The 13,336-nt window shown below is 48.4% G+C and overlaps 1 protein-coding gene across 1 annotated transcript; it reads right to left on the minus strand.

Annotated features, from left to right (window-relative positions):
- Positions 1-98: 98 nt before the first annotated feature.
- On the minus strand, positions 99-3,614 carry LOC117534395 (cationic trypsin-like; the record flags this gene model as incomplete). Its single annotated transcript, XM_034198580.1, is given in 5 exon segments — positions 99-238; positions 1,658-1,710; positions 1,820-2,014; positions 2,191-2,377; positions 3,518-3,614. Coding segments are annotated over 5 exon segments (618 nt in total), but the record flags the coding sequence as incomplete, so codon positions are not given.
- Between the last annotated feature and the right edge of the window lie 9,722 nt (positions 3,615-13,336).

The following is a 13,336-nucleotide window of genomic DNA, read 5'->3' on the forward strand; positions in this document are numbered from 1 at the left end:
GAGGAGAGAGAGAGAGGAGAGAAATTGATTACCACAGACTTCTGCATCATTTACTGGAAGACTTATGTATTATCAGCTGGTCAATCAGGTCAACTCACAGGTCTTGTATCCACGTTAGCATTGTTTAAGAAGAAGATATTTGCAGGGTCCCTGTAAAAGCCAGCGTACAATGTACAGACTGGGACCACACGGTCGATGACCGTAGTGTCTGCACATTGGAGAGTTTTTGGGAAGTTTTCTAGATGACAATATCAAAAGGTGTGTTTTACTACATGTTCTACTATGTACATTCAAATACATTTTACTGGCAAATTCATTTTTTTCCTGTGTATGTAAATATTTTTCAACAATGTTACCAACTTTCATGAACACATAAGAGCTGGAACAAACTACCAGTCTCCTTAAAGGAAGGCTCTATTCATTAGATAGTTAATCAAAACTTCAGTATTTAGTGAAACATTCTGTTTAAACCATACCCTGAAGAAATCAGCGATATTCCCCGGTAAATAATGATTTTATAGCTCTTTTTGATCAAAACCTGTATATTCCGTCAGGCAGCTGCCATTTTGGCCATTTTCAGTAGTCACGTGATCCGAAAAACTAGGTCGTGACGTCATCTATGCGTTCACTTTGTAAACACACGAACAGCTCATTCGACGAAAACATGGCGGAGTATTTGAGTTCGGACTCGTCAGCCGAGGAAGAAGTTTTGAGCAATGTGGAGAGATTGGATGGGGGAATTCAGCCATACAGGTTCGAGCCAAGTGGCCAGAACATTCCTGTCGGCTAATGTATTGACAGGGCCCCAGCAAACATTTTAGAACATTTACTGATTTAGGCTAGAGAATTAAAGCAGTCTGGACAGTCTGAGAAACGTCGCCGGACAATTACAAAGACTAGATCATTCCAAAAGATCCCTATCTACAAAACTTCATATTCAAATATTTTATTAATTAAAAGGCCAACTACAGGCAAACAATACAATTGTGTATATCATGTACTGCCCAAATAATATAAAATAAAGTTTTCTAAAAAGGCAAACAATACAACCCCAATGTAGGCCTACTTAGTAGATACAATGATTTTGATTACTAGATATGTATGCATGTAGTACCACCCTTGCTAGCGATTCCCTCTCTAGTTTAGCATACTCAGCCTCGTTGTCCCTGGCCCCAGAACCACGATTTTATGGGGCCGGAAAAACTGGGGAAAAGTACCCACTAGCCGGTACTACGCTATATGGAAAGGCCACCAAAAACTGGCCTGGCTGCTTAAGGACGCTAAAGGATGTCACTTCCGGTAAAATAAGCCATGTGACTCATCAAAATGGCGCCGCCCACAGGGTTGATGTTATTTCGGTAATTAATCAGCTTAAAATCACTGATAACGTCATCGGATTAAAAAAAAAAAAAAAAAGACTGGCAGAGACTGGTCTGTTTTATCGGATGATAATTATTTAAAAATGTGTGTCATGAGGATTGCCTCGCTTTAATTAACCGCAATGTTGTATTTTTGTTTCTTATGTTGGTTGTAAATACTCAATGTTTCATAAATATGTTAAAATATGATAATGCAAAGTTTTAAGAAATGTCAACAAACGTATAACTTTCAGTGTGTGCAGTATTTATTGTAAAAAAACAAACAAGATCCATCTCACCATTTTTGGGTCTCGCTGTGGGTCCGTGACCTGCAATCTGAACTTTATCACCTCTGAAATACAAGAAAAAGACTTAACATTCATAAAAAGATGTCAGGGGTTTATCTCAGTTTGAGTTCCTTAGGAGATTCACTCTCCGGCTTATTTAAGATCACAACTCACTTTTTGAGAGGTTTCTTACAGTCAGGAAGATTTACAGTTTTAAAACCCTTCGCAGCATCCTTAGGTAACTTCAGCAGTGCGATGTCATGGGTCCCTTTGACGTCTTTATATCTTTCAATTTCTTTGATATTGATATTAACAGCTTCTCCTTTGCCATCTGGATGCACACCTAGAACTGCTATCACTTTTGTTACACTGTGAATAATGAAAGTGTAAAGAGTGACATCAATAAATGACTGCAATGCATCAGAGTGTAATGGTTTAGGTTATTCAACATGAAGACATGATATTTGATGTTATTTAAATGTTTGTTTCAAATCATTATTTTTCAGATTTAATGTATCTACGTATTTTAAGTAAATCTTTCTCACATCCCTTCCTCTACACAGTGACCTGCAGTCAGAATCCAATCCTCGTTGATCAGAGATCCACCACACATGGAGGTCGGACCCCCATCATTTGGTATCAGCTCCACATGGTACAGACGTTCAGTAGCAGCACATGTGTCACCTCCGTATATTCTCTTCTGCAGATCCAGCACTCTGCCCACTGTCACACCTGAAAGAGAAACCCACCACCAGCAGCCTGACAGGTAAACACAGTGGTTGCTGTAGAGAGGGATGGAGGGTCAGTTACAAGTAAAGGTAACTTGATCTGAGTATCAAAATATAAAAGTAATGTAACCTGATTACTTTCTGTTACTTTTAGAAAACCTCAATATCAAAAGCAGTTCAAATGAAAAGAAGAGAACATAAATATCAATACGATGTGTTTTACTGAAGTGTTTTATGTAAGACAACAGAAGAATGTGACCTTAGAAAAGAAGGAGCCGAGATATTTAGGATCAGAAATGATTGATTGTACAGGAAAACCATGCTTTCCTTCAGCATACTCAGTAGCTATACACCAACAATGACACACAGTTAAGCTCACACACACTAGTTTATGAACATATGGGTTCACCTGCTGAATTAAAGACAGAACACATGAAGCAAAGAAAGAGAAAACCATGAAGCAGATTCAGGCAGGAGAAGATTCACACTGAAAGTATTAGAGAACAGAACAGCTGACAGAGAAGAGAGAACAGCTGATCCTTCACAACACACACTAAATGCTCTTCCTACAGTGAATGGACTAAGAGCATCTTCAGTGTTAAACACAGCAGGTTTCCTCCTACAACAAAAAGTAGGGTTCTTCTTGATTGCATGGATTCCTCTCTAATATTGAGTTGGACCCAAAAGACTCTCAACAAAGACCGTCCTGTTTCAACCGTTCTTTGGCCAATGAGTACAAACTAAATCTGACTCCTGTTTGGAACACTGTGGCTCATTGAAAGCTGATGTACCTACATGATTCTTGCTTTAATGTTTGGTTGCACTTACTATAAGTCACGTTTGATGAAAGCATCAGCTACATGAACTGACATGAGGGTAAGAGAGAGCTCAATGCCTTAGCTCTGAGTTGCATTATGCCACCTAGCTAAACCTTAACTGGCTTCTCTGGAAAACAGCCATTCCAATCTGATCTGGAATTCAGCTTCCAGGATCCTGATGGGTTTCAGAAGAAGAGACAACAACACACTGGCTTCCTAGACAGTTTGAAATTCAGTTCTAAATACTTAACTCAACTAGAGTGCTATCTCAGAGCATAGGAACGGTGAAAGGAGCAGCAGAAGTCTGAGTAGGAGCTGAAACTCACCGGCCAACAGCAAAAGGAGAAGACCTGTCATCATGGCTGCCATCTCTGCCAGCGTCTGCCCTCCTGGTGCCACAGTGGAGCTTTCTAACCTCTTCACTGTCCTGTTGGCCTTCCAGCCACCAATCACCTCAGGAAGCTTTATCCACACAACCCCATTGGCTGCACAGAGGGGCCCATTTGCACGTTTCTGATCCCTTATCAGGTGCTCCTGCCCTATGGGTGGAACATGAACAAGAAAATACAAGAACTGACTTCATTGTGTCTTCAAGTAGATACTTATTAATAACGTTTAAGAACATATTAGTAAGAGTTGGGCTTAAGTTGAGGTTTTGTCTGGAAGGAACTCCATTTGAAGCAAAGAAGTGAACATGTTACTGTAGATCTGTACAGTAGGTGTCTGCACTCACTCAGAGATCAGTTCCTTCCTTCAGACAAAGGGAATAATAACCATTGACATGTGAAGCGAAGTAAAGTTAAGGCTGAGTATCACTGGTTCATTGTGTTTTTTGAAAACCAAAGCACTATTTCTGCTATTCCTTTATTTGAAGTAGAGAATAGAAAGTCTTTATTGTGATTATACAAAAATATAAAATGAGATTTTGTTGTGAAACCCTGTCACATACGAAAACAAACAACAATAGAAAACACACAGACAATCATATGAGGGGGTAATACATCATTAAAGAGAGAAGCTATAGAAAGCTATAAAGTGCATTAAGGAAGTGTTTAAAGTGCTAATGAGTTGGTTCATTATAATGATGTTGCCCTTGGGACTGCATGTTGAACAGCCTGGGGGCTCAGGGGTAAAAACTGTTTCCAGTCTGCAGGTGTTTTAAAACTCCTGTATCTCCTACCAGGAGGCAGGAGAGAGGCATCGGGAGCTGGAGAGGGCTCAGAGAGGGCAGACGATGGTTCTCTCCACCATAACCCAAACAGCCAGCATACCACACCGAGATGCAGCATGTCAGCCCGCTCTGGATGGTGGTCCGGGAGAAGGACACCAGCAGCAGCTCCTTCACTGCTGCAGTGCTGTGTGCTGTCCAGCTGAGGCTCTCGGAGATACGGACCCCCAAGAACTTGAAGATGGAGACCCTCTCCACTCTGTCTATACACACATTTATTTATTAGGATAAACCCCTGAGAATCAGAATCAGGTTTATCACCAGGTAGGTTCACACATACGAGGAATTTGACTTGACGTCATGGTGCGGACATACAAATAAAAGATGAATTAAAACACAGGTAGGGAACGAGAACAAATATTAAAAATACAATACAAATATAGTAAAATATAGCAGTATTTACTTTGCAATGAAACGGAATGAAAAAAGGAATAAAATATGAATACAAATCTGCAGTAATAAAAAAGACAAGAACAGAGAACAGATGCACCATCTCGTTTTCAAGGGGTCCCGACAACAGCAACGTCTCACAGACATGAACAACATAACGTCGGGTTATGTAGTGTAACCCTTGTTATATTAGCACAGGCGGAGCCCTCTACTGGACACTATGGGTACTATCTTACCCCGCAAGCATTCTCCCACTGAGACTTCTATAGACGTAGCCGGCCTTGGGCGGGCCTACCTGAATGCGCGCGCATCACACCGTATAAAAGGAGGCCTCGCCTCCTGACTATCATCCTACACCTCTCTTCAGCGAGCGGAATAGGACAGACAGTGCCCCGAGTAGAGGGCTCCGCCTGTGCTAATATAACAAGAGTTACACTACGTAACCCGACGTTATATCTCTCACAGGCTCCGCCCTCTACTGGACTCTATGGGTACAGTGGGTGGAGCCGCGATGTATACGCGCACTGTCGTCCAACAATATTCCACCCTACTGCCCCTGACCGGCTATTATGGTCAGCAGCTGCTGCCCCACCTTCTCCTTTAACCCGGTTGTAACCGAGGAGAAATCTGGGCTGTGGCTGACAGAGCACACCCTGCTGCGCTTACCTCGCAAAAAGTGTGCTAAAAAAACAGTGCCGGGGGACCCCCCCACCCTGGATGGGGAGAGCCCCCTCGGCCCCGAAAGGGCTTACTACACGCCTGCCTCCCTGAATCCCTAAGGATAACAGGGAGAGCGCCAGAGCCCCTGCCCCACACTCAAACACTGACCCCGTGCCGAGTGTGTGGACTAAAGTGTGGAGGAATCCCCCCTTCCTGCTCTCGGCAGGAGGAGAGCAGCCCTCCAGCCCTGTAAGGGCCCAGTGCACCCCTCACCCCTCCCGGGACCCTCAGAGGGCCCGAGAACAGCGAAGGCGCATTACGTCCGGGGAGGAGGTCAGATGCCAACTGACCCACAACCCCCCTCCCCCCTACCACTCCTGTGTTGCCCCCGCCAGCACAGACGAGGAGAAAGAGCCCGACATGTCCAAGAGATAAAACCTTATGAAGGGGCCTGGCGTCGACCAAGACGCCGCTGTGCATATATCCTCCACTCACACTGTTGAATAAGGCTGTTGACGCAGCCACAGCCCGTGTGGAGTGCGCACGAACCCCCGTGGGGCAGGCTCTCCCTGCCTGTCCGTAGGCATGTGCAATGCACTCGCAGAGCCAGCCTGCCAGGCGTTTCTTGGACAGAGCTTTCCCGATCACACCGCCCCCCACTCACACGAACAGCTGTTCGGTGCATCTAAGGGCAGCCGTGCGCTCCAAATAATATGCTAGCGCACGCACCGGGCAGAGGAGGTGCAGTCTCCCTGGCCCCCCCCATGGGGGGGAAGACTAAACCCCCCCTAACTGAATAGCCCTCGACCTGAACGTACTCCTTTTTTGGGCCCAAAGGAGGGGTTCGGTCTGAGTGTCGCGCCGCTCCGGTCACCCCGAATCAGTAAACAGCTCGGGTGCACCGACAGAGCAGTTAACTCGGACACCCTTTTGGCTGACGTTAAGGCAAGAAGCAAAGCTGTTTTCCACGACAATGCTTTCAGAGAGGAGAGCTCCAGAGGCTCAAATGGCCCGAGGCCAGAGCCTCGAGCACTAGGGGCAGGTCCCACTGTAGGCGTGCACTACTGGGCGCAGCCTCCTGACCCCCTTTAAAAACCGCGACATCAGTGGTTGACTAAAGGCTGACCTGCCGCCAAATCCCTCATGGCAGGACGAGATGGCTGCTGCATACACCTTCACTGTTGAATGCGCAAGCCCTCTGTCCACCAATAACTGTAAGAAGGATAAAATAGAGCCTAACTCACAAGATAGGGGCTCTATTCCCCGCTCCTCACACCATCGCTGGAATCCTAGCCACTTTGACCTGTAACAGGCTGTGGTGGATCCAGCTCTAGCTGCCTGGATAGACTGAATAACGCTGTCAGACAATCCACCCTGTCTCAGCCTGTCCCTCTCAGGAGCCAAACCTGGAGAGGACGGCCGAGAGTGGGTAACGCCCCGATTGCACCTGCCTCTTGAGACATCGCCCCCCAGAACTGGGGAACCGCCCAGGGCTGGCCCACCTTCATCTGTGTCATCTCTGAGTACCACGGCGCCCCAACGCGGTCCGGAGCCACTAGGATGACTGACAGACGTTCTCGCCTCACTCTCCTCAGGAGGGGGAGAATGAGACGCAGCGGTGGAAAGGCGTAGAGCAGCTTCCTTGGCCATGGCTGGTGTGCAAACGCGTCCACCCCCAAGGGTGGGTCGTCGCTCCGAGCCACGGAGAACCACAGGGCACAGTGGCTGTTTCGCCGGCTGGCGAACAGATCCACTTCCGCTCTCCCGAACTGGGCCCAGATCTGCTTCACCACCTTCGGGTGAAGCACCCACTCACCTGGGGGCCGCCCCTCGACATGAGGTCGGCTCCCCCGTTCTCCAGTCCCGGGATATGGAGGGCTCTCAGAGATAACACCACCTCTGAAGCCCATAACCACAGTTCCTCCGCTGTGGTCAACAAGGCCCCCTCTCGAGAGGATAGCTTCACCTCTCGCATGCCCATAAAAGGGGGTGGGACGCTGCAGAACTGGAGTGAATAGCCCCGTTTCAGCGTCCTGTCCATCCACTTTGATAGTACACAGCTGAGTTTCCATTCCCCATAACACTGTGTTAAAGGGCATGCCCTCAGCTGTGGGGCCGCAGCTATAAAGCTGTGGTACTCTCTGGCGACCCGTCCCGCCGCAAAACTCCCCGTGAAGGGAAGATTCGCCCATGGAGGGTCGACACAGAAAGGGCCGATTATTTACTGAGGACCCTGAACGCACCGCCGCACGCTCATGTGTGAGCGCGCGCTCCCTCATAATGCCGTTTTCACCGGTGAACATCATTAATCGGAGTCCTCATAGGAGTAGTGCGTTCTACTAAGGTCCCTGAACGCACCGCCACGCGCTCTTCTGTGAGTGCGGGCGCTGCCATAATGCAACTCTGGTAACCTGCATTAATTGGAGTCTTAACCCCAGGCTTAGTGTGTTCCCCAACAGCAATATGCCGGCCATAATGCCTCTGTACCCGTATAGCATTACGATAGCTTTGTTTACGTTTCATCACTCTCATCTGCGCACTCCCACTAGCCTCCTCCCGTTACGGCCCCTACACACAGCGGCGTGCGTTGCCGCTTCAACGCTTCTGCCCATTCACTTTGAATGGGGTGACGTCACGATTCGCCGAACTGCATTGCGGGAGCAAAGCGTAGCTTCTCTCGCGGTGCTCGCTGCAAAAGTAGAGCAATGTTCTACTTTTGCCGCCTCGACGGAGGCGTCAGCCAATCAAATCCCGCGTATGCAAATCTGACAGCACAAGCGCTAGCCAATCAAACCGCGTGTATGTTGGGAGAGCCAGACCGCAGTTATTTCCCATATGTCAAAAAATGGAGGAGAAAATTATCGTGGCGGTAGGGAATCACCCGGTACTATATGACCAGTCCCTCTTTACATACAGGGATACAAACCGGAGGAGCCAGGCATGGGGGGAGGTGGCAGAGACAGTGGGTGAAACTGGTAGGTTTTCGCCTGTTTGGGGAGTTTATAGCCAGTGTACTTCGTTTGAATGGACAGCTAGCAAGCATAGACAGTATATTTAGCCAGCATGGATGTAGCATGAATGCTTTGCTTTGTATGTCCGGGGCGGGACATTCATGTGATTGGTTGTTGGTCGCGTTGCTCGGGTTGACTCCCCAAGCTCAAGACACGCCCACCGCCAAGCGGCAACGCACGCCGCCGTGTGTAGGCTCCGTTACAGGAGCTATGGCTGGGGCGGCGAGTGGGGAATCTGTACAGACATCATGTGTAAGTGTAGCATTGTGGAAACAAAGGACACTTAGACTTGGATACAGATCAACTTTTTCTTTATTTTAAAAATGTTTCAAAGGAATCTGTGCATCGAATAGGGAGGAGGTGGGATTCACCCTCGCGTCCCGGGCGAAGAGATTTCCTCCCCCCGCCGAGACGCTACCTCCCCCCGCCAGTCAGCTTCGGGCAGACGGCGCCCCCCACCCGGCCGATCTCTGCTGCTGAAGAGCCTGCCGAGGTCGGGCAGCCCTTCTCCGTGGCTGCCGATATGCCGGTACCACGTGATGGGCCGTAGAGGTAGAGGGCGCCGCAGCTACGGGACCCCCGTGCCGGCGCCTCTCCCTCCGCTTCACTGTCGCACTGCGCTCCCTCGCCTGCATGGAAACGCGTGGAAGAGCGCGTAGCGGGGCCGGAGGCGGGGCCAGCGGTAGCTTCCTGCTAAACTGGACACTTTCCTCCTCCAGCCGGCTGAAGCGCTGAGTGACCGAGGAGATTGACCCAAAGAGCCCCTCCGTGGACACGGGGGCTCCGAGGAGATCTTCTCGGTCTTTTCTAGATAGGGCAGTGAGTCCCAACCACACGTGACGAGACGCCACTGTGGAAGGAAATCACCCGCCCTGCTGCAGCGGCCATGCCATGAATCAGATTATTCATCTGACCTATAGCGCGGTCCGGATAATCGCTCCCATCTTGCGACAGGAGGGCGGGGGCGGCTGCCTGAGGGGTGATCAGGGAGACGCCCAACACGCCGAGATTATTTGCTGCAGCCGCCATCTGCGTACTGAGCTTGAACATCTTGTCCAGATATTCCAGAGTGTCTCGGTCCCGGGGCAGCGGGGGCAGGGGTCGCTTACCCTCCGCCCAACCAGCCGCCCGCGGAAGCAGATGGGCCGCCAGGCTCTCATCAAGGGGGGGCACCCCCGCACACGCTGTGTCCGAGTGGCCCTCCACCTTGATGATGCCTGCCATAGCGGCTACTGGGGCCTTAGTCTTGAATGGCTGCTGCCATGTCGCCTCCACACACACCGCCATATATCAGGCAGCTGGGGCGAAACGAAGGTCGGTTGCGCTGGATGCACCGGGCCGTAAAACCCCTGTCTCAGGCGGCTTATAGGCCTCGGTGGAAGCGGTGGTGGGAGCGGTAGGCCTACGCGCTCCGCTGCCAGGGTCATCACCGCTGGGAAATCCAAACGTGCAGACCTGAGAGTCGGACCTCCCGACACCGAGGCGTCCTCCTCCTCCTCCTCCGGAATCGGGGTTGTCTGGCCCCACGGAAGGGAGAATCGGAACGGCACTTCCTCCTCTCCTGACTCGCCCATCTCGACGACGTCGAGATCCGAATCCTCCACCTCCTCCTGCGGAGCCTCTGCTGACAGGAAATGCTGCCCACGATGCTCACGCGTGAGCCGAGGAAGCATCTGGCAGGCTGAGCATGCCGGCGTCGGGCCCATACCGCTCACAGCGTGGTTAGGCCCCATACACAAAAAGCAGCAGGGGTGTGGATCCGCTCCCGCGATCAGGTTTGGACACTTCGGGCAGGTCCTCTGGTCAAGAACTGACTCCATTACTCTTAATTTTTTGTCTTTCTAAGCTCCGTGAAAACACTTCCGCTTGCTGAAGAGAAAAGGATGATAGTCAGGAGGCGAGGCCTCCTTTTATACGGTGTGATGCACGCGCATTCAGGTAGGCCCGCCCAGGGCCGGCTACGTCTATAGAAGTCTCAGTGGGAGAATGCTTGCGGGGTAAGATAGTACCCATAGAGTCCAGTAGAGGGCGGAGCCTGTGAGAGATATAACAGAAAGCAAAGCATGACAAACCACGTAGAGTCTGTTGAGTAACATTCATGAAGTAATACATACAATCATTACAATGTAGTGTCTAATGGATCAGTTCCATCAATAACAAGAGCAGCTGAAAGTGAGATGATGCTGAAACAGACCCAATGATGACGGGGGTCTGACAGCAGCAGGTGAAGTGTTCCAGTCTGTTGGGGCTTTAAACATCAACGCTCTGCTTACAATACATGTTTTAGCAGAGAAATGCATCTGGACAGAGTTCTGACTTGATAGTTTCACGAGTAAGGTACAACATACTGCTTTAAATGCATTTAAACATAAGGGGGGTGGGGGGGGGTTCTGCTCTGTTTCCTGTAGTCGATGATGGGTTCTTTAGTTGAGGGACAGGTTGTTGTCAGGACACAAGGCAGAACACTTCAGGACCTCGCTCTTCATCATGGATGAGTGGATCAGTGTGTAATGTAATAATGGAGTTGGAGTGGTAGTGGGAGTGCAGTTGTGTGTATAGTGCAGTGGTTCTCACTGGGGGGGCGCAGAGGCAAGCCAGGGGGGGGCGCGAGAGACCAGGAGGAAAAATGTTTATACATTTTTTTTTTTTTTAAAGATAAAAAAAAAAAAAATCATAATTTGAAAAATTATTGATTCGAAAATAATATGATGCAGTACAATACTATTACGTCTGGGTCTCTGTGTTTCATTAAAGCTCGGCTCTGTGTGTGTGTGTGTGTGTGGAACGAGCCATTTTGTGTGCGCGAGCGAGAGAGAGAGCGCACCGGTACCGGAGATCGTTGTTGTTAGCTTCTGGTGCTAGCGAGCTACGCTAACGGATATAAGAAGTTTTTTCAACAACAAAGTGGAGGAGAGTCCTCTCCTGTCAGACTGAGAGGCTCAGTGAGCTAAATTACTCTCTCAGTGTTATCTCAGTGGGTCTCAAACGTTTTGGTCACCATTAATGTAAACAATTATTTCCGAGGCACACGTTTATATGATCATTATAGTTATAAAAAAATAAGAGAATAAATGAAAAACAGCTCTGAAATACTATATGACAGTAAAACAAGAATAAAGTTTAAAAGGGTGATTTGTAAAATATCCATAAAGAAAAAGTAAATCTGTTTACAGTTCTGTTTCAAATGGGTGTTGAGAGATGTATCCATAGATCTCTAATGTTGCTCTCAAAGTGCACCAGATTGATGCTTTAAACTTCAATGTTTAAAAATAAATCTTCCCGGGGGAGCTTGCCCCCGGACCCCCCGAGAGGAGGTCCACACACCACCTATAAAAATAGCACTTGACCCCCTGAGCCGTGAGCTGATTATCGAGCCTTCATTGTAACAGTTGCAGGAACACTGTGTATATGCGTGGGGAGTGTTGCAGTAGAACATTCCACTGTAGCGCCGGGACATTAAAGGGAAACCCTAAATGTTTGAGCACCCATGAAACGTCAAGCTACCCCACAGCACCCCCAAAAAGAGATCTCTGGCGCCGCCACTGAGCCTGACTTGTGTTGGGGGGGCTCGACTTTTTTTTTTCTCCAAAGAAATATAGTATAGTGTGTGTAGGAGAGGGTTCAGCAAGCCAAGAAAGGGTGGTCCTCAATCCCCCTGTGACTGTGTCTGGATCTCAGCTCTGTGAATTTACAACAAGGTGTGTTTGTGTGTGTGTGTGTGTGTGTGTGTGTGTGTGTGTGTGTGTGTGTGTGTGTGTGTGTGTGTGTGTGTGTGTGTGTGTGTATATGCGTGTGTGTGCGTGCGTGTGTGTCAGAGTTCCCGTTAGAATATTTTTTCGCCGGTCAACATGTCCGTTAAAGTTGAAATCTTCCGGACAAAATTAGAAAAGTGCCGGTCAAAGGACTTATTTGTTATTTATTGTGCTTTAAAACAAATTGATATTATTCGATATTAAACAAACTAATTATAGTAGATTAACTACATTATTCAAAAGTGTTCAGTAATTTACAATAACACGGGAATAATAAACGGAGCTCTCTCCCTCTCCTGACAGCCCGTCAGTATCATGCAACTCGCGGATCAGTAATGAGTGACCCGACAGTAAAACTAAACATATCTATAACTAGTTTAGGTAGTTTGAGAGGTCATTAAAATAGCTACGTGTGATATTCTAACCTGAAGTGTGTGTTTTGTCCGCTCACCGCTGCATGTGATCATGCAGAGCTGCGTGTCGACTCGTCAGCAGCAGCTGATCTCTCTCTCTCCAGTCAGATTAGATTTGCGTTTATGTCCATATCGATCAGATCCAGCTAGTTCTAGCTAATGATAGGACTACCTGCTTATTAAAAGACACCTACACAATAAGTATCGCTATGCAACTGGGTGAGGCCGCAAAGTATAGCGCAGCATTATGCATTTGTTTACATGCCCACCGGAACCCCGAGGCATTACCAACAGATCAACGCACAATCAATACCCATCCAGGACATCTCTTTCTCCACATTAAGTGTTAAACATTAGAATTGACTATTCTTGTCTGTCACATACTCTTCTTGTCTGTCACATAAGTGGCGCAAATTGCGCAACTGATGCGTTATTGCGCTAAACGGAAATTATTTTGAACGGACACTTTGACCGGAGAGATTTAGATTTGCCGGTCTTCAGCATATTTTACCGGTCGTAGTCCGGTAATTACCGGCTAACGGGAACTCTGGTGTGTGTGTGTGTGTGTGTGTGTGTGTGTGTGTGTGTGTGTGTGTGTGTGTGTGTGTGTGTGTGTGTGTGTGTGTGGTGTGTGTGTGTGTGTGTTGGGGGTGGAGGCTGCTCTCTCAGCTCTGTGCTCACAGACAGAGCT

This window comes from Gymnodraco acuticeps, unplaced genomic scaffold (genome assembly GCF_902827175.1).
Source record: "Gymnodraco acuticeps unplaced genomic scaffold, fGymAcu1.1, whole genome shotgun sequence".
NCBI lineage: Eukaryota > Metazoa > Chordata > Actinopteri > Perciformes > Bathydraconidae > Gymnodraco > Gymnodraco acuticeps.